At 42.4% G+C, this 19,582-nt stretch overlaps 1 protein-coding gene across 1 annotated transcript; it reads left to right on the top strand.

The window, feature by feature from the left end:
* Window positions 1-5,368, top strand: LOC146441874 (myosin regulatory light chain 2, smooth muscle minor isoform-like). Its single transcript, XM_085052629.1, has 4 exons — window positions 1-75; window positions 336-534; window positions 694-855; window positions 4,572-5,368. The coding sequence occupies exons 2-4, from the start codon at window positions 351-353 to the stop codon at window positions 4,742-4,744; spliced, it is 519 nt and encodes a 172-aa protein (XP_084908755.1). The 5' UTR covers window positions 1-75; window positions 336-350; the 3' UTR covers window positions 4,745-5,368.
* The last annotated feature ends 14,214 nt before the right edge of the window (window positions 5,369-19,582 follow it).

Below are 19,582 nucleotides of genomic sequence, written 5' to 3'. Positions count from 1 at the left end.
CTGCCTGCCTGCCGCCTCCGTGCTGTGCTGAGCTGTGCTGTGCTGTGCTGAGCCGGCTGCCCGCGGCACCGCTGGGTGAGGGTCCTGTGCACTGACACTGCAGTTAATGCACGGCTTGTAATAGTGAATCTGGTTTTGGTGTATGAGCCTGTCTTTAATTTATCCATATATTCTGCTTCTCTTTTCCCCTCTGTGAAAATACTAGGGAAATATGTTTTGATGACAGGAAATGAGTGCGTTAGAGGCGCACTTTGCCATTAAACCACAGTACCTTTCCCTTTTTAAAGTCATAACTCTGATCTTACTGCATTTTCTGTATTTCCTTCTCTCCCTAGCGTCCAAAAATCACCATGTCGAGCAAAAAGGCAAAGACAAAGACCACCAAGAAGCGCCCTCAGCGCGCCACTTCCAATGTATTTGCGATGTTTGATCAGTCGCAGATCCAGGAATTCAAGGAGGCCTTCAACATGATCGACCAGAACAGGGATGGCTTCATTGACAAAGAGGACTTGCACGACATGCTCGCCTCCCTTGGTAATGTCCCTTTGCTGTTCATGCTTGCCAAGCATATCAGTGCTATGAGAATCAAAGTACTGAGTTTGGGATATGGGAGGTGTCTGGGTTTGTATTAACACTACTGACATTCCTGTTTCAGTTTGGAAGCTAAGCAAAGCATGAATCCCTTATTTGTAGGAAAGAATCCAACGGATGAGTACCTGGATGCCATGATGAATGAGGCTCCAGGCCCCATCAACTTCACGATGTTCCTCACAATGTTTGGTGAGAAGTTAAATGGCACTGACCCCGAGGATGTAATCAGGAATGCTTTTGCTTGCTTTGATGAAGAAGCAACAGGTACGTGGGTGTAGCTCAGCTGCTTGGCAGGGGTATGGTTGGGTTATTATGTTGTTTATTTGGATTTTTTAGTAGTATGCTGATTTTTGCACCTTTATAAATTAAGTACGAGATGGTAATCCTAGATTGCATATTCTGCTAAATTACTGAGTGAGAATAAAACTTCCCTGGCTATTTTGTGTCAGTACTGAGGGCTAGTAGGACTGTTCTTCTGTGAGGCTTTGAAGAAGAGTGTTTTATCTGGGCAGTGTCTATGTTCCTCAAAGTGTAAAACAAGATGTATTTGCTCTAAGATAAGGAATTCAAATCAGTAATGTGTGATTTTCTATGGCCTTGAAAAGGTAATTGTAGGAAATCTGTCATACAACTGAGTTTTTTCCCTCTCCACAGTAGGTCCTAGATGCATCTGAATTCTTCAGATGTTTAATATTTCAAGACAGGCTATCCAGACTTCATGAACTCTTTCACACCTTCCTCTGGCTGAGTGTTCTTTATGGCTCTGAGGACAAATGTCGTGCCCTCACCTGCAGCTCAGTTTGTTTTCAGATTGCAGGAAGGGCTGCAGACTCAGTGGTCTAAAGATAAAAACTGGGTGCAGTCTGGAAGACAGAAATGACAAATTGGACTGACTTGCATAGCAACATGAAGGGAAGGAGTAAAACACAGAGCTCAGTTTTACTCTATCAGACTTCCAAGGCTTCACCTGTAATCTTGAGGTCAGAGTTTATGCTTTTATTTAGTTATTCACCTAGGCTAAGATTCCTGAGAAGTGTGTAGTAACTGGGGATGAATCCTTAGAGCAGTTCTGTGGAATTACAGAGTATCAGTGCTCTGATATGCTGTGAACTTGTCTCACCGTTGCGTGTTGAAATTATGTAGCCTCTGTACTAGAGATGACACTGCATCCATACCTTTCCTCGAAACTGTCCACCGCAATATTTTAATTTAACCAGTGGATATGCACTCTGAACCTTTCAAAGGATGTAATTCCGTTTCAACAGCTATTTTCAGTCTGTGTATTTTTAGCACCTTTTGCCTTTTCAAAGAGCATCCTCTTCCTGCTGAGGTGCAGGTAAACAGCTTTTCTGTTGGTACAGCCTTTTCAAATGTTAATCGACTTCCTCCCTCTCAAGGGAAATCTCTTTACCATCTCCTAGAGAAGGAAGTTTTGTTAGCAGGTTAATTATTTTCTCTCCACATGTAGTCTGACTCACTGTGCTACAGGGGTTTTTTGTGTGCACCAAAACAAGAGCCTGTGAATTACAATATAAAGAAAATTGTTGTGCTACCAGTTCTTTGGAACAGAAACCTTCTATGTCTATGTAAACAATAAGTTACTAGCTTGGGCACCCATATACTGATAAGATTGATTTAATTATCTTTCAACTCGGTGTGGTAGATGTTTTAGTCTACTCCTACAATGATTTTAGGGTAATAGTTCCACAGTCTGTTTTGTGTCTTATGCCATCCTCAAATTTTAACCGGGAAACGTGAGATAGTTACAGTGTTTTATTGAGTTTTGATTCATAATAGTCAAAATGAAGTCTTCAAATAGCGTGTGATGTATTTGTAGAACCCATGTTATGCTAATCCTTTATTAATTTTGTCCTATGATTTGTCTTCTGGTCAGTTTGTTCCTCTAAAAAATGTACAAGAGCACTTCCAGCCATATAAAATTATTTTCTTAAACTTTTCTTTTTTTTTATCCATTTCATGGTCTCCACATGTGTGTTTGTTTTGGGCCTGATATTCTGGCTCTGCATCAGTGTAGGTCTTTTGAAAGGGAGTAACACAAATTAGGTCCTATAGATGAGGATAACGGAGTTGTACTTGTTGGGTTTTACTTACATTTCCTATATTACCAACCAAGTTGGATATATTGCTTCACCATTACTATCATGTGTAGTACTATAGAATTGGTATAAAAGTTGGATCTGTCTGCATTTGGAGTATTTTTTATCTGCTCTTTGATCCTGCATTGTCATCTGCTTTGTGGTGCCTGCAACAGGCTGAATCTTAAGTTTTGCTTTATTTATTTGTTACTCCCCATCTACCCTGAAGCTGTGTGGGAGGGAGAGGTGCCCTGTTTGCTTTACAATTCGTTGCTGATAAAACTTGCAGTGTATTCCTAGTCTGGCAGCAATGTTTAAACACCTAGCTGTTCAGACAGGAGCAATTAAGGCCTTGAGGCTAAACTTGCAGCACCAAAGGCCTTGCATTCTTTGAATACTAATCCTTATGTCATCTCTCATCACTGCTTGGTCTCTGTCGGACGTAGAAATAGACTCAAATCTGTTTAGCTGCCTTTTTCCTCTTCTTTACACCCCTCTGCAAAGCGGGAACTCCAAGATTTGACCCGGTTAGAATGGGCCTGAATAACTGAACATTCTCCCTCTTTTTGAAGTAGAAGTTAGCTGCTAGGCTTTTTCTTTCGGAGTCAGTAGCCAAGGGCTGGTCTGTTCTGGGATATGATGCTGTTTTCATTAGCATATGTTGAAACACATTTTTTTTCCCTTCTCCCAGCATACACCACCCCCGTGCTAATTTGTCATGCTCATTGACTGCTTTTTGGTCCCCTGATTCCTTGTTTGGTTTTGTCTCTCTAACGAACTCTGTTTGCTTAAGTTATTCAACTCTCTTTCCAAAGCAGAACGTTTTTTTAATCACATTCTAATTGAATCTACAGCAGTTGATGTGGGAGTCTACATGTGATTTCCAGCTGTTCCACAGAGTTTACGTATCTTCTTTCTGGAACTTAATTCTACCTTGTTTGCTCTGTTATTGATATTTCTCCAACTAAAGTTCAATAACCAATTTCTTTCTCAAATGAAGCAGCTATTGTGCTGTTAAAGGCATGGCTGGTCATATTTCAGCATTTAGCAATTTCTGCATTCTACTGTCTACCATTTGTTATGCATGTTCCTTTTTTCATCTCTAATTTTTCCTGGAATTATTTGGCACCTGGTGGTTCTGCCTATCTTTTGAAATAGAATTAGCAGAAGATACCTAGAAACTGCTCTGTTTTATATCTTTGTTAACTTCCTCAAAAATCTTCTGCTTTTTTAGCATAAAATAAATAATACATCCTACTCTTTTTTCCCTGGGTTCTCCACCTTTACCTCTCCATAATAAACATTCTTCCTGTCTCCTGAGCTAACTTGCTCAGTCCTGTCTCAAAGTCTCTTCTGTTAAAAACTCTTTCCCTGGACACTTGCCAGGCGTTCACTGTATCCACATAAACTGCCTCCAGCAGCAGTGTTGTGTAGCACTGAAGAGCCAAAGTGGTTATTTAGTCCCCAGGGGAAACTAGTTTATAGAGGATGTGCAAATATATCTAATTAAGTCAAGAAAAATATAGTTCATTTAAGAGAACTGCTTGTATAATGAAGACTAGCAGTGACAGGAACTTGTTTTTCCACTTTGAGCCGTTGAAGACCAGTAGATGGAAATAAGTGTTATTATACCAAAGCAGGTCAGGCCCTGTCTTCAAAAATCGGTATGAAATGCATTAAACTTCCTTTCCCTTTGCACTCAAGGAATTTCTTTAGAATTCAGTTAAGGGAGTTTTTTGGGCTTTCTGTGCAAATGCAAATGTAATGTGTTACGTGCTGCACTGGTTAATTGCCTGTCTTTGGCACGTCTGAGCTGCTGCTTTTGGAGACCCAGCTAAGAGGCTCTGCCTCCCTTTTGTGTTCCTCTCTGCACTCTCGTTCCAGGGTTCATCCAAGAAGACTACCTGCGGGAGCTGCTGACCACAATGGGAGACAGGTTCACGGATGAGGAGGTGGATGAGCTGTACAGAGAGGCTCCCATCGACAAAAAGGGCAACTTCAACTACATCGAATTCACGCGCATCCTGAAACACGGAGCAAAAGACAAGGATGACTGAGCAAATCCCTGGATACCTGCAGATTGCGCCTTTTCTTTTCCTTTCCGTTTATTTTGTTTCTCAGGATCTGTTCTCTTCTTTTTTTCTTGTTGGGACCTTTTGCATACATTTTTAGCACTGCAGCTTTTTCCTCTCGGGATTCTAAGGCTGCTCAGGCACACCTGCACCTTTGTAGTAAGACTGGAAAGTGGCAGGGAGAGAGGACAGCTTACAGTGGTAGAGGCTGAGGGACAGAGATCAGGGAGTGAGAAGGCCCGGGTAAAAATCTCAGCGCTACTCATCCTAGCTACATTAATTTTACATTTTTAATGATAACTTTTAAAAAAAACCACTGTTCTACTAAGTACATCATTAAAATTTTCATGCTAGAAGTACAGTGTTTCTCTAATGATACCTGTAAATATTTTTGCAACTGTATGCAGTCGTCTTGTTACCTATTTTTGCCTTAAAAATGATGCATAAGTCACTTAAGCGTACTGATGTTTGTACTTTAGCAGCTGAGTATTTCACCTGCTACTGTGAGCATACACAATGAAGAAGAAATTCCCATCCTTCAAATTTCAGTGTATTGTAAATTAATCATATCTGTCCAAGACTTGCACATTAAACATTTTAAATCTTAAAGGTGTAGTTGAGCATGTATTTTATCACCTCAGTGCCTCCATTTCTCGACACTATATTAATACCACTTTTAAAAATCTTATAATGTAAATCCTATTGTTTTCTTTAAAACAAGGTATCATATATGGGTAGAGTTGCTTGAGTGATGCTTTTTACCAAATCTGTGGGGCTTCCATTATTGAGTTAATGACATTTCATTGCAGCCAGTTATTTCTTTCTTTTATCTATCTGTTTTTTTCAAAGCACAGTGAGAATGGGGCTGGATGAAGAAGGAAGGTGTGCTGTCTCTGTCCTTTCTGTTTTCTGTCTGAAAATGTTATTCTTGGTTTTTAAATGAAACAATATGCACTGTATTTTTAAGACCTCCTGCTGAGAGTGGTGCTTTGGATGTGTGAGGCTGAGGCATTCCTTTTTGTTCTATTTCTCAAAGCTGTATCCTCTTAAGATTTTGTGGTATGGAAGGCGTGGCAGATTTGGCAGATTTGCTACAATGTTCTGAAGCAATTTTGCCATAATCTGAATGCTTGTGGTCCTGTTGTTTTTTGGTTGGTTGTTTGGGGTTTGTTTGTTTGTTTGTTTGTTTTTGGGCTTTTTTGTTTGTTTGTTTGGGTTTTTTTGGTGGGTTTTTTTTGTCTCGAGAGAAAGAATGATCAGAGCTGCTTCTGACACTTCTAGGAATTACATTGTTGGTCCCTTCAGAATTTATGTTACAAAATTAAGAAAAGTCATTTGGCTGAAAGCATTTTGCTGTTTCTTGGTAGGCTGCACATAACGAACAGCACTTTTAAGAAATGTCACTAGAGGACAGTGATTAAAGCTCTGAAGCTCATGGTCTACCTCAGACCCAGTGAGCTTTGCCAAGGGGTGGGAGCTGTGGACACGCAGGGATGACCTGGTGCTGCTGACAGTGGGCCTGTACGAAGAAGTATTGAAGTATTTCAAAAAGTTTAGAGAAGGCAGAGGTCAAGAGCTCGAAGGAGAGCTTTGGTACACTATCAGTGACATTACTCCCAATTTGGATGCTTCTGAAGGAGGCGAAGTCCTCGGGCCAGCGGCTGGGGTCATCCCCGGAGCCGCCAGCAGGTGGCAGCACAGCTCCCGCCACGGGCGCAGCTGGGAAGGGCGAGCAGCTCCCAACCCCAATTGTTGCTTTTGGTGTGGGGTTTTGGTTGGTTTGTTTGTTGTTTTTTGGGGGGTTTGAGTCCCCAAGAGCTCGTTTCGTGCAGCGGACACGGGAAAATACACTTCGTTCCTGCAGAAGCCCTGCTCCTGCCACAGCAAAGATTAATAATGCTGGGATTTTTCACGTTGCAGCTCTTGGACACACTAAATTTTGGCCCTTTAATCAAATTCGTTCATTACAGAAAAGAGTAAAACGATGCCTCTGAAAGCCGTTGTTACAGGCCTACATGTACAAACACACATGTGGTGTATGTTTGGCAAAGGTTGGGTTTCAAAACACCTTCCTTGTAACTCAAACCAGAGACGCTGCTCCTGCATTTCACTTCTTAGTATCTCAGTGAGTGCTCTTCTTCTTTTTTAAGATTAGCTTCGAAAAAAACTACTCCAAACTCAAATGTGTGTGTTTGCATAACGTTGTTTACATATGAAAGTCTAAAACCTGTGATATAAACTAAACTGCTGAAGCTCAGAGCAAGGCAGCTGGTATTTACCTACAGCAATAAATGTCAATTGTTAAACCCCAGTGCTTGCTTATGGGCCAGGGCTGCGTTGCTGTATAGCAACACCTATATGCCATTTGGCCTTGTGGTGATGAATTGTTCACTAATACTATTGTTCTTAGCCTTGCCTTTGGCAGAATCTTGGTTTTACTCTCTTGAGTTTAATGGCATTTAATGTTCTCATGAAAACATGTCAGAGAGAATGATAAAAATGGATTTTTGGTGTGTAATTCAGATGCCTGGGATTTCAGTTGCAAAGAAATTTTAAACCCCTGCTCAGCTCTGATGCAGAGGGTGCCTTAAAGTCTGTGTGTGTCTGGAACCAGTAACACTGGTTTTATAGACTAATTGCAGTTCTTAGTCCTGGCAAAATCATTCTCAGTAAGAGCCACAGAATTTTCAAGTGTTCTCACTGAAGTGGGTCAGCAGAACATGAAGGCGTTTGTCGTGGGATGCCTTTCTCCTTTTATTTTTATTATTAATTCAGCTGTTTTGTAGCTAGGTCACTTGAGTGGAGGGCGGGAACAATGTGGCCTTGAATCCTCTCAGCTAGAAGAGAGAATTAAAAGTGGGTCTGCAACATTCAGGCTGAATGTTAAACCACTAAACAATTGAATAAGGGAGGGTGGAACCATCACAAGCAGCTGTGTTTCTTATTGTGCTTTCTTTTTTCCTTTTCTTTTTTTTTTTTCCTTTTGGCAAATGAAGGAGCTTAGGCAGTGATCCCAGGAGAAGGAATAAAAGAGATCCATTCTACCTTGAGAGGACTCTTTCCTGCTCTTCAAGGTGAAGTTCCCAAAAGCTATGACTCACAAGTGGGACTGGGATGCTTGTTTCCTGTGGTTGCAGAGGCAACAGAGCTGAACCCTAAATGAGTTTTAGCTTATAAACCGTTTCCTCTCCAGGACTGTTTGTGAGAAGTAGTGCCTTGCCAGGGAACTGTCTCACACATCCTGTATCTGGCTTAACACCCCCCCTCCCTCGACAAACTCCTGACAATGTAGGTAATAATTTGTGAAGGTTTCCACTGTCTTTACTCTGTTTGAACACCGTGCTTTGTGAGCTGCTGTGGCTCAGCACCTGATTATCCTTGAACAACTCAGCTCTCTCCGTACTGGGGCAGTGGATTTGTGAGGTGTGCTGTCCCTGCGTGTGAATTACTGCCCTAACTCTTGGAAGAAAGGGCACTGGTGGCTCCTTACTCCTCTTCAGTATTTCTTGTTGATGAGATTCAGCGGATCCTTACTCAATACCCTTGTTTTAATAGTTGCTAATTTTAGAGCCTATCTCCCCTGCCTGGGGAGAGAGCAGCATGTGTCAGTGTGCAGGCACGCCTCACTGTGGATACTGCCAATGGTGTCGAGCATTCTTCATTTCAATACCAAGCAGCCGGTATTCAATACAGCAACATCCAAATGTCAAATAGAACGGTGCTTGTTCTAAAAACCCCGAGGGTCTGAAGAGAATTCCTGTCACCGGGGTGGTGGTGTCTAAATCCTAAGCACTCGGTCTGACCTTTGTGGACGGTTTCCTAGCGGCAGGCAGGGCTCGTTCTGCTATTCAAATAACCCCAGCTAACTGCTGACTCATCTCTAGTTCCACTAGGCACATCCCAGTGCTTAAATATAAAAATTGTTTCAGTAGCACTCTTCAGCTGTGAAAGGCAAACCTAACCAGAGTTCCTATGTAATCATTGTGAGATCAGAAGTGTCATGTAAACTGTGTAATTAAAAACATAAAAAAGCGTTCACATGACTTTAATAGGGATGCATACCAGTCCCAGCAGGCTTCTTTTAGGGAGTAGGTAAGACTTGCAAATTAAAGATACTTGCAGCTGGAAACTTCCTTTACAAATAACTGCAGGTCACTGTGACATTGGAAATGGTTGTAAAAAGCTACAGTGAGACCACAATCATGGCACGCTGCCCCCTCCCACACACATGCACAAGATTTCCTGGGAAATTTGCTCAGCTCCATGCCCCACAACCCTAGCAAGCTTCAAAGCTACGGGGCTGGAATTAGTTAAAAGAAGAGTTGACAAGTTTCATGTTAGTAAGATAAGATTATGAACTTTGTGATTCATTTTTGGAAGAGAATTAAATGAAACAAAATTACTTGCAGTTAGTTCTTGCCTGTTTATTTCTTTCACTAAGTTAGGGGATAAGGTATTGTATATTTATTAGAACCTGAGATATATGTTGTGCAAAACACAAGTTATAACACTATTATTGCTGTCCTGTTAGCAAAGAGGGGAACTTGTTCATGCATCTAAATCCTCCCACCTTGCCTGCCCTTCTTATCTTCTAACTAAAAAAATAATAATAAAATGGTAGCAATACAATTTTTAATTGTCAGAAGACAGCATTTCTTTCAGACTTTGAATTTTTTGTAACCTAATTGAACATAATCTCATAACTTAACAATAACTAGTTTCTCTGCTGTAGAAAGTCTAGATATGCAAACCGTTGCTTTCGGTGGTTTTTAGCATATCCATCTATTCCATGGCCACTTTGCCCAGGTGAGGCACAGAACAGCAGCACCATTACAACTGTATTTGGGGGTGCTCTACCCCCATGCAGACCTAAGAGGAAGGAGGAGTCATCAAACTTGTACAAAATGATGAGTAAGGAATACACTGCAAAAACTCAGAACTCTGATTCATTTGCTGGAAGGTGACATGGGGCTGTCTGAACCCCAAAGAGGAGGATGAACTGTTGCCATGAAGTGCTAGTTACAACTGTGTGATAAGCAGAAAGCCTGCCTGATAACAGCTGCAGCTCAATTTGGAAGCAAGTTGCAATGTGGATGGGACAGCAATCAGAAGACAGTGATGAGACTTGTTGGAAATACTTGGTTTTAGTTTGTTATTGTTGCAAAGAATGCAGCCTGTTGCCTCTGAAATTTTCTGCCCCAACCTCTGGACACAGATTTTGGGTATCTGAGTAGCCATGAACTAATGAAGATTAAAATACCAGAAAAGATAGGGGCTGAGGCACCCAAGGATTTCCTGATGCAGCCGATCAGAGATATGATTCTCTAGTTGAGCTTCCAGTAGTCAGACTTCTCCAGAGACAGGACACCAATGCCCAGTCAACAATTTATGTAGCCCCATGCTTTGGCAGCTGACAGCAGCTTTTCCAGGGTTCTGTTCTCCATTTGATGTTTGACTCCTCCCCTCTCATCCGTTGTGCCGGCACTTAAATGCCTTCCACATGTCAGGGGCCTGCATCTACCCTTTCTTTACAAGCCTTACACATGCTGAAGGGTTAAGACCTTCAGGCAGGAAAGGCATTCCCTTCCCTACTTTGTATACCACACCTTGGGTCTCACTTTGAGATAAGAGTCAAAGCAGCTAATAAGTTGTAAGGCAGGCTTTGCAAATTTTGATGAGCAAAAATTCACCTCCAGGATTAAGGAGTATTTCAGTGTCAGCTTTTCAAATGCTGGCAAGTATCTAAATGGGATGGCAGTGCCTCAGACATTTCAGGGGTCAAAGTGCAGATCAGACTCTTGTGCACATCTCTGGATGCACAACACACGGCAGAACTGTCATCTGAGAGCAGTGGGTGAGTGGAGGAGACTTCTGGCTGATGCTCTTACTAGTGATGCCTGGAAGATCTCTATGCCAGGTTTTCAGGGCTGGTAATTATGCCTCTTCCACTCTTGATCTCAAGAATTGCTACGAAAGAGCAAGTATCAAACAAAAGGGTGCTGGCTGCTTATTTTCACTAAACTTTCCGAGCTCAAAGGATACTTTACACCTCTGTGATTGACTGGATTATTCCTACCTAGGACAGATTTTGTGCTCACCCACACCCTTTGCAGGAATGTTTTTGTTACCTACTGGTGGTTTGTAAAGTGGCTATAAAAGCAAGGAAAGCATTTGGGAGATGCTGTTACTATGAACAGGCTAGGGTGTGTTTATTTTAGTTATTTCTTCTCCTTCCAATCCCTCCATGCCTCCCTTAAGCCTATTAACAGACAGTGCTTCTACAGGCAAAGTGTACTTAATTCAGTGAGGCTCACCTAAAAAGGCCATTTCATCAGCATTATTCAAGTTTCCAATATTTATCTTTACATACCAATACGTATTTCTGGCTCATTTTTTGACTCTGCTGTTCTTAGCGTTGGGACATGGGGGAGGTGTTTTGGTTTTGTTTTTTTTTTAAGGTACAATCTGCTTGAATTTCAGCCTCTAATCACTATTACATTAATGCCTTGCCTATATAGTTTGCCCCATTTTATCTCTGTTTGCCCCATTTTATCTCTGTTGCAGTTGAAATTTTCATTTAATGAATTTCCTTGTATTTCTCTGCTATATGCTGCTGATGTCAGACACCTGTGACATCTGGGCATGTTCTTACATTGTCTACAAAAGTTCATTTTGAGCTTTTGTTCCCAAAAGCTATGGAAGAAATCACTGTATAAAATTTGTTTAGAACAGAAGTTGGTTGGGGGCAGGAGGTGAGAAGTTTTATCCCTGGAAATAAAAGCAATGTGGCATGAAGGTATTTGCAACATGGATTCCTTTTAATGAATCTTAGCCACTTAGTTGACTGAAGACATTAAAATGGTGTTTCCCTAAAGTAAGTAATTAACTTTCAACGCAGAAAATTTAATTGCCTAAGATTATTACACAGCTATCTGAACAATACTTCTAGTGTCTTGTTGCTTTTATTGCTTTTTTGCCCCTGGCATTTTGTGTGTAATCATCCAGACACCATGAGACATATTGATTAAATAATTTGGGGCAGTTTGCACAGTACAGTCTTGTTTCATATAGTCTTATGCAATATGTTATTACTCTAGCCAAGTACTAAGTAAGAGCAGAGTTAAGAGAGAAACTTTGGGCAATGCCAGTCTGTCCTGTCATCTATAGTCAGAAGTAGTTTGGACTCCTGAAATAAGCTACATCTTCGTTGTGAGAAAGACAGACAGACTCCTGAGTTTACTTTGGTAGATATTTTTATATTTCCTCTTAAGACACTGAAAAAAACTGTTTGAAGAGCAACTTCTGTGCCAATGCTCCCAGAGCTCTGGAGAGGTGAGCAGTTCTCTGTGTTTGTGCAGTGCCTGGCACAATGAGGATTGGAGTCTGAGTGGAAAAATTAAATGTCTTATGGCATTTCCACGATAAAAGTAATAAGCACTTTTTCAGTAGGTGTGACAAAAGCTATGTTTAAAGAGCTTCCACTGGGCTCCAATTCCACTGTTCCAATTCATTGGAACATCAGTTTCACCTCTGGCTTGGCTAGGCTGCTTTAGCAGCTTTCTGCTAGCAATGTTCTAGATAACAAGTGGCAACCAAAATATTTCAAGGCTGCCTTATCCTCTCTTATCCCACAGCCTAATGACAAAAGGAGACAATTGTACCTTGTTTGCTAACTACATGTTGTGCTTTAATCTTGCATTTTGCCTTATGTTGTCATCAAGCTGCTAATCATCATTCTGTGGCACTGTCTGCACAGCTCCTCCACGCAGCTCTGGGCTGCATTTCATGGGCACAGTATCACAAAAGAGCAAACACAAGCACTGGCACCTGTCGGTAGCTGTTGTTTAGAGGGAAGTTGTTCCTTTTGCCAGCCAGTGAAACATCAGAACTCCAGGCCACTAAATAAATGCTATTATACATATGGGCACCATATGGTCTGTGTGCTCTGACTGTAGCTGAGCCACAGCCCTCCAAGCAGTCAGGTGAGAGACATGGCTTCAGCCTCAGTAGCTGTCTGCTTTAGCAGCAGTGAGGCTTCCACACTGGTGGGCTGTGAAGAGAACACAGGAAAGCTTCTCATAAAGTACCATTTCCCTTGTAGAAATGCTGAAGTTTCTGCTGACTCTTCTGGGCGTGGGTGAATACATACCCTTCCAGGGTACAGCTTTGCACCCTGGGGTATCTGCAGCTCTGATGCCTCCTCAGAGAACTCATCTTGTATTCTGGTAACTGAAACTATGGCTTAAATCATCTCATCTCATCTATCTCATCTCATCATCTCATCTCATCTCATCTCATCTCATCTCATCTCATCTCATCATCTCATCTCACGCAGCTTTTATTACGCCTTGCAAAACAAGTCCACTCTGCACTGAAGTCTTGCTTTGGCACCATGCTTGAATGGACAGAATTGGCACATGTGCATAGCTGGAGGTGACTGGGTTAAATATGTCAGCAGGCTGAGCCCTTCCTTTGAGGGAAAGAGGAAATGAGATCTGAACCAATTCCTAGAGTAGCACAAATCAGTGAGCTACTAAGAGCCCTCAGAGAGGTTCTCAGAGAACCTCACACTTAGTCCGGGTAATTTGTAGCTGCAGGTGACTACAAGCATGAATCATGGAGGTGAAAGTAGTGCCCAAGCCTCAGCAAGGCTTGTTTTATGAGCCCAGGAACTCAGCCCAACTACTAGTCCACTATTTTATTTACCTTACAGCCAAGACACCCTCAGTCCCCACACCAACAGTTGGCAGAGTAAAGCATCCTGTTGCCGTTTGAAACTCTGGGACTGGGACAAGCTGTGTTGGCCAAACCCTAGCCTACATCCATACAAGTAAACCCAGTATGTGTGCAAGTTTGACTGGGAAATTTTGGCTCTGTGTCTGCAACTGACTTTTTAACAAGTGAAGATCTGTTTCCATCCCAAAGTGTTTGAAAAGTACTCCTGTTTTTGAGAACATGAGATAATTATAGTAACAGATGACTTCATCATCTACCAATAATATCTTGTAGGCATGGATACATAGGTTTTGCAAAGGAACTTAAAACTTTCAGGTTTCATAATGAACTTAGGCTTCAAACTCTTAAGAGAGTGAACGGTACTTTATCTGTCCTAACTGCTTACATGCCTGATTGTTTGGAGTGTTCTTTTAACTTTTTTTTCTAGAAGACTCAACACATATCTAATGTTCTAGGCTGAGCTGAACAGCTTGATTGTTATTTCCAAACTAAAGCTATGTTTGGGCTACAATGTCATGATGTCTTTGGTCCTAACTTGTGTCCTGCTCCTTGAGAGTCTGAGCCCAGCAATTTGCTGAATGTGTTTAGCAAGGGTGGACAGCATGGAGTTAAGCACAAGCTCAGTGGCATCTCACACAAAATCACAACTGATGAGATTCGTGCCTTTTGCATCTCAGCTCAGTATCTAGAAGTTGCATTTGGCAAGTTGAGACCTGACTGCAATTTCATTTTGAGCCTGAGAAGGCTCAAGGATCTTATAGCAGAAGCTCTTTTACAATGAGAGCTTTTTCTACTGCTCCTGTTGAAGCTGGCCTTTTAAAAGTGGGTTGAATTCATCTGAGAACAAGAAAAGAGAAAGAGACAGCATATGTGCCTGGCTCTGAAACTCAAAATTTTCTAGAGTACTTGGGCTCCTTCATTGAGGCTAGGAGACTGAATTGTTATGGGATAATGACTCAAAACATTCCTCCATTTACGGAGATGCCCAAGTGCTCTGTTGAAATGGAGGAGGTGAGCTTTTGGTGTGTAATGGCTAAACTCTGGTCTGATAAGACAGAGGGTGAATGATGGGCTATAAGTGAGATAGGAGACAGATGCTGTGGAGATGATGGTGACTCATGTCATGGGAAGTTGTCCTCCCTTGTACAAACCACTAGGTTGTAGGGGCTCCCCCTCCTCCCTCAGGGACATTCAGGTGTGGCCTGAGGGTGTTCATCTCCACTGATGGGCACCACGGGTGTGATGGTCAGCTGTGTTGTCTTAGAAGGTGTGAAGGACTCCCAGAGGGTCCCATGATCCACATTATGACATCATCCAGTGTGAAGCTCCCCTCCCTGCCCTGCCCTGGGGGAGGTACCTGGGCGTTCTCACCTGGATAGGAATACAAACCCAGTAGATCTTGTATCCTGCAGATTTCCGAGGCATTTCCCCCACCACCTGATGGATCCAGTCTGCAGCCATTACTTTGAGCAAGACTGTGCCCATCACTTCCATCAACAGATATTGAAATTGCAACAACCAAGTCTCCTTGCAAGGCCTATGGTGGTGAGCTCTTTCTACTTCTATCCTTTCCTTCTCTTTCTCATACATTTTCTTAAGTCATATTTTCACATTGTCGTGTCACTATAGATAATAACAACCAAAATGGTGACATACCCGTTTTCCCTTGCAACCCAATTGTTCTAAAATAAACCCTATGTATGTATATTTGCAAACACCAAATGACTCAATGTCATTTCACTCTAATCTCAAGGGATCTATTAACAAGAACCTGGGTTACCCATGCTTTCAGGGACAGGTCATAACAGAGGTCCAACTCTGATGTGCATTTTATTCAAGCAAAAAATTCCTCTTAAGATGCTAGGTCTGCCTTCTCTCCTGGGAAGTGCCCTTATTAAACTGTAAAGGCAGGGCACCAAATGGATTGAAAGCAGTCCTAAGGAGAAAGATCTGGAGGTGTTGGCTGACATGCACTTGCAGCCCAGAAAGCTCCATCAAAAGCCTCATGGCCATCAGGTTGAGGCAAGTGATTCTCTCCCTCTACTCTGCTCTTGTGTGATTCTACCTGGAGTGCTGCATCCAGCTCTGGGATCCTCATCACAGGAAAGATATGGACCTGTTGGAGGGGGTCCAGAGGAAGACCATGAAGATGATCAGAGGGCTGAAACACCTCCTGTAAGGACAGGCTGATAGAGCTGGTGTTGTTCAGCCTGGAGAAGAGAGGACTCTGAGGAGACCTTACAGCACCTTCCAGTACCCAAAGGGGGTCTGCCACAGAGCTGGACAGGGCCTTCTTACAAGGGCATGTAGTGACTGGACAAGGCAGAAGAGCTTGAAACTGAAGGGAGAGTAGGTTTAGATTAGATATTAGGTAGAAATTCTTTACTGTGAGGGTGGGGATACACTGGAACATGTTGCTCAGAGAAGGTCCATCCCTGAAAGTGTTCAGGTTGGATGAGGCTTTGAGCAATCTGGTCCAGTGAAAGGTGTCCTTGCCCGTGGCAGGGAGGTTGGAATTAGATGATCTTTAAGATTTCTTCCAACCTAGACCAGTCTATGATTTTATAACTAGGGAAGCAACTTTACATCAAAAATTCCCCCACTGGGGCAAGGTCAAAAGGCAAATCTGGACCTGCAATTCCTGGTAAAACTCCAGCAAAGTACAGCTCTTACACATTCTCTGCCTTGACCTGCTCCCTCTTCAAACAGTCTTTAAACATTCAACAGAAAGATGGCCAAAGTCCTATGGAGCAGGTAGAACCTTGGCCTATGACATGTGGAAAGGTGTGGATGAGCTCCTCAGACTCATAGAATGGTCTTCAGCGCCAAAGCACCTGAAGCAATGTTTTAATCCCAATTTAGAGGATTAGCATTTGTCAAGCCTAAATGACTATAAAAAACTGGGGAGAGGGGGTGGTACATAGGAGCATACCAAATCTGTGCTACATGTTGTCCCTGCTTCTGCTCAAGTTCCTTCCTGACCTCACCGTCACACACCATAATTAGCATTCTTTTAATCAGTCTTGCCTCTCTCAAGAGAGCTGTTATGCCACAGCCCAAGCATACCAACACACAGGATTCCATACCTTTAAGTAACGCAGCTTTTCCATGCATGGGTTTCCTGCCCTCAACTCCCTAGCCACAGTGTCTCTCTGGTACAGCACTAATTTGAGACAGGGACACTTTCAATACACTCCCATTGTATCAACTTACCATAAGAGAGAATGACAGGACAGTAGCCAAGCACTGCAGGGAAAAGGGTTTACAAGTGCCTGACTGAGTGAAGTCATGCATTCACCCTGTTCCATTTTTTCCAGATGTGGTGCTTAGGGTTTGTAGCATTGCAGTAGGCTATGTAGGTCCTCTGTCAATGTTTCTACAGTGTACTGTGGGAGAATTCATCTGTCCCACCCCAGATCCTGGCAGAAGTAACATGGGTATGGCAAGTCATGAAAGTGAATTGGCTCTGGCTACACATTTGTGGTTCCATTGGTGGCAAGGCATTGGTCCAATGGTTCACTCTCCAGTGTCTGCTATGCAAAAAGCCTGCTTGCCTGCAATTCTCCTTCTTTTAAATTGTCTGGAATCAGTACATTGAGCCTATTTTGCACTCCAGATAGATCCACCTTCAGCTGTCTTAACCAGGCAGCCCTTTGCATATGTGCTGCATGCCCATACATCCTGCTCTTAGCTTCGGTGCTATGCAAGTCAGCACATCCCCCCTCCCCTGGCACACTTCTGCACAAGTCTGCCTCTGCTCAGTTTGCTAAGCCAATTTCAGTGATGTCAGCCTGTGCCACACTCCACGTCTTTCTAGGCCTGGTTGCTATCTAAGTTCTGTGAAGCCACAGACCAGCACAAGACAATCTGTTCACAGAGACTGATCCAGTCCAATTAGCAGAATATACCCAGCCGAAAGTTTTTTTTGGTGCAAGCTGATATAGAATTGTTGGACTGTTAATGTTGGAAGAGACCTCGAAGATCCTCAAATCCAATTGCTAACCTGGCCACTGTCATATTTGAAAATAAACCATGTCCCCAAGTACCTCACTCACATGTTTTTTGAACACTTCCAAGGATGGTGATTCCACCACTTCCTTGGACAGCCTGTTCCAATGTCTGACTACCCTTTCACAGAAGAATTTTTTTGTAATATCCAATCTAAACCTCCCCTGGTGCAACATGAGGCTATGTCGTCTTGTCCTATGCTGTTACCTCAGAGAAAAGGCTGATCACCACCTGGCTACAACCTCCTTTCAGGTAGTTATAGAGAGCAATGAAGTCACCCCGATCCTCATTTTCACGATGGCAGAGGAAAAAGAATTAGGACCAAACATGACAGTTTGATACAACATTTCTGGGCTGCTATGGAAAAGAAGTTATGGTACTAAAGGGAATCACTATGGACTAACAGGAAAGATGTCTGCGTAAATAGTACATAAGCAGTAATCAGTACACAAGGCACTACCAAGTTTGAGAACACATAAAAAATACCAAAAGAAAGGAAAGCCTTAGTAATAGGTTATTAATTACCTACTGTGAAATATTAATAAAAGTTAAAATTAGTTTCAACTGTATTTGGTGAAAATCCTAGAAAGATGAAACAAAGGTGCTTTCATGATTTGCTAGCTGAAAAAGGAGCTTTTGAGATTCAACAGGAAGCAGTTGGACTGTCAACATGAAAGGAGCAATTGATCAGAGGAAAGTGCAGAGGGGTTCCCACTACAGAGAAAGCTCAGGAATTCTGTGCAATGGGCAATAATACTGATGATGGAGAGCCCAGACCAAATGTTATAGGGGGGGTTCTTAAGTGACAGGAAAGCATAAGGGTCCACTGGGATAAGTCAGAAGGAGGAAAAGTAGTAGTAGTAGTAGTAGTGGTAGAAGTTGGAGGGGAGGGGTTGAATGAAGGAGATAATTTAATACAATGATCAAAATTCTTTGCATGTGGCTCAGGGAAAAGGCCAAATGGGGAAGACGAGCTGAGTAGAGACACAAAAGTTACTGGTATTGGAAAGGGAGTTGGAATTAGTGTCTTCTGATAGCAATGAACGACAGAAATATGTGGGCTGCTGAGAGCAGCAGAGAGTAATGTGGCATTAGTATGTATGACAGATGAGGAAAGCTATTATCTTCATATTTACTACTTGGAGATAGAAAATTACTTTATGCTGTAATATTTTGAGGCTTGGAGAAAGTTTCTGGTCTTAAAAGGAGATACCAATAGGCCAAATGTAAGTGTTCATAATGGCTACAGAAGAAAGGTTAGCAAGGGACTGAGCAAGATGGTGAAATCTGGCTAAAATAGGAACAGTATGTTCAGACAGGCACTGGCTGGCCACTTTCGGAGTGTGAGACGATGGAAAAATGTACAGAACACAGGAACATCAGGTGGCTGAGCCCAAGAGTGGTTTTGGGAGACGAGCAAGAGAAAAATTCCCAGCAAGGGCAAGAGCAGAACTGACTGCATTGGAGTGTAATCAGATTGAGGCAAGAAGCCCCACAAAGGCAAATTCAGATTAAACAATTTCTGCTGATGTGCTTCATTTTAAAGTTTACTTAATATTTCATGTGGAAATCAGGAGTTTACATTTATTCCACCCCTCTGTGGTCACTTTTAACAATGTAACCCTGGAACTCTGACAGCCATTTTAAAGAAAAAATAGGAAACTTCCTGGAAACCAGAAGTTTTGCTATCCATACAACTGGCACAACCCATTCAGATGTGTTTACAGCTATCATGCACAAAAAAAAAAGTAACACCTTCAAGTTAAAATTTTATTGTCTTCTGTACCCTGCTGCTTTTTCTACCTAGAAAATAGGTGTAGAGATCAAGCCTCCTCTTTTCCCTCTAATGAGCACTGTCCTTGTGTGCTGCCCCCAGGACAGATGATGAAGGCTAGGAGAGCTAAAGGCAAAGGTGTATGGAGAAAGAGGGCGTTTTCAACTGAAAGGTGCCAGCAGATAAGAAAAGGAAGGGAGGAACAGCTCATGGAGCTCATAGTTTGGCAGAGCTGCACAGGGCACTGGTCCAGGGGAGGGACCAGGTAAGCACACATGGGCTGTAGCCAGAGCAGCTGTGTTGGG

The sequence above is a fragment of the Lichenostomus cassidix genome, chromosome 2, assembly GCF_008360975.1.
Source record: "Lichenostomus cassidix isolate B80296 chromosome 2, HeHo_3.0, whole genome shotgun sequence".
NCBI lineage: Eukaryota > Metazoa > Chordata > Aves > Passeriformes > Meliphagidae > Lichenostomus > Lichenostomus cassidix.
The sequence above is the reverse complement of the archived record's forward strand: the minus strand, read 5'-3'. Positions and strand labels throughout refer to the sequence as shown.

Bases quoted from the DNA above. Each gene is read 5' to 3' on its own strand.
- LOC146441874 (XM_085052629.1), top strand. From the start codon at position 351: ATGTCGAGCAAAAAGGCAAAGACAAAGACCACCAAGAAGCGCCCTCAG. The intron at 535-693 runs GTAATGTCCCTT...CCTTATTTGTAG, and splicing joins CGACATGCTCGCCTCCCTTG to GAAAGAATCCAACGGATGAG. The intron at 856-4,571 runs GTACGTGGGTGT...CTCTCGTTCCAG, and splicing joins CTTTGATGAAGAAGCAACAG to GGTTCATCCAAGAAGACTAC.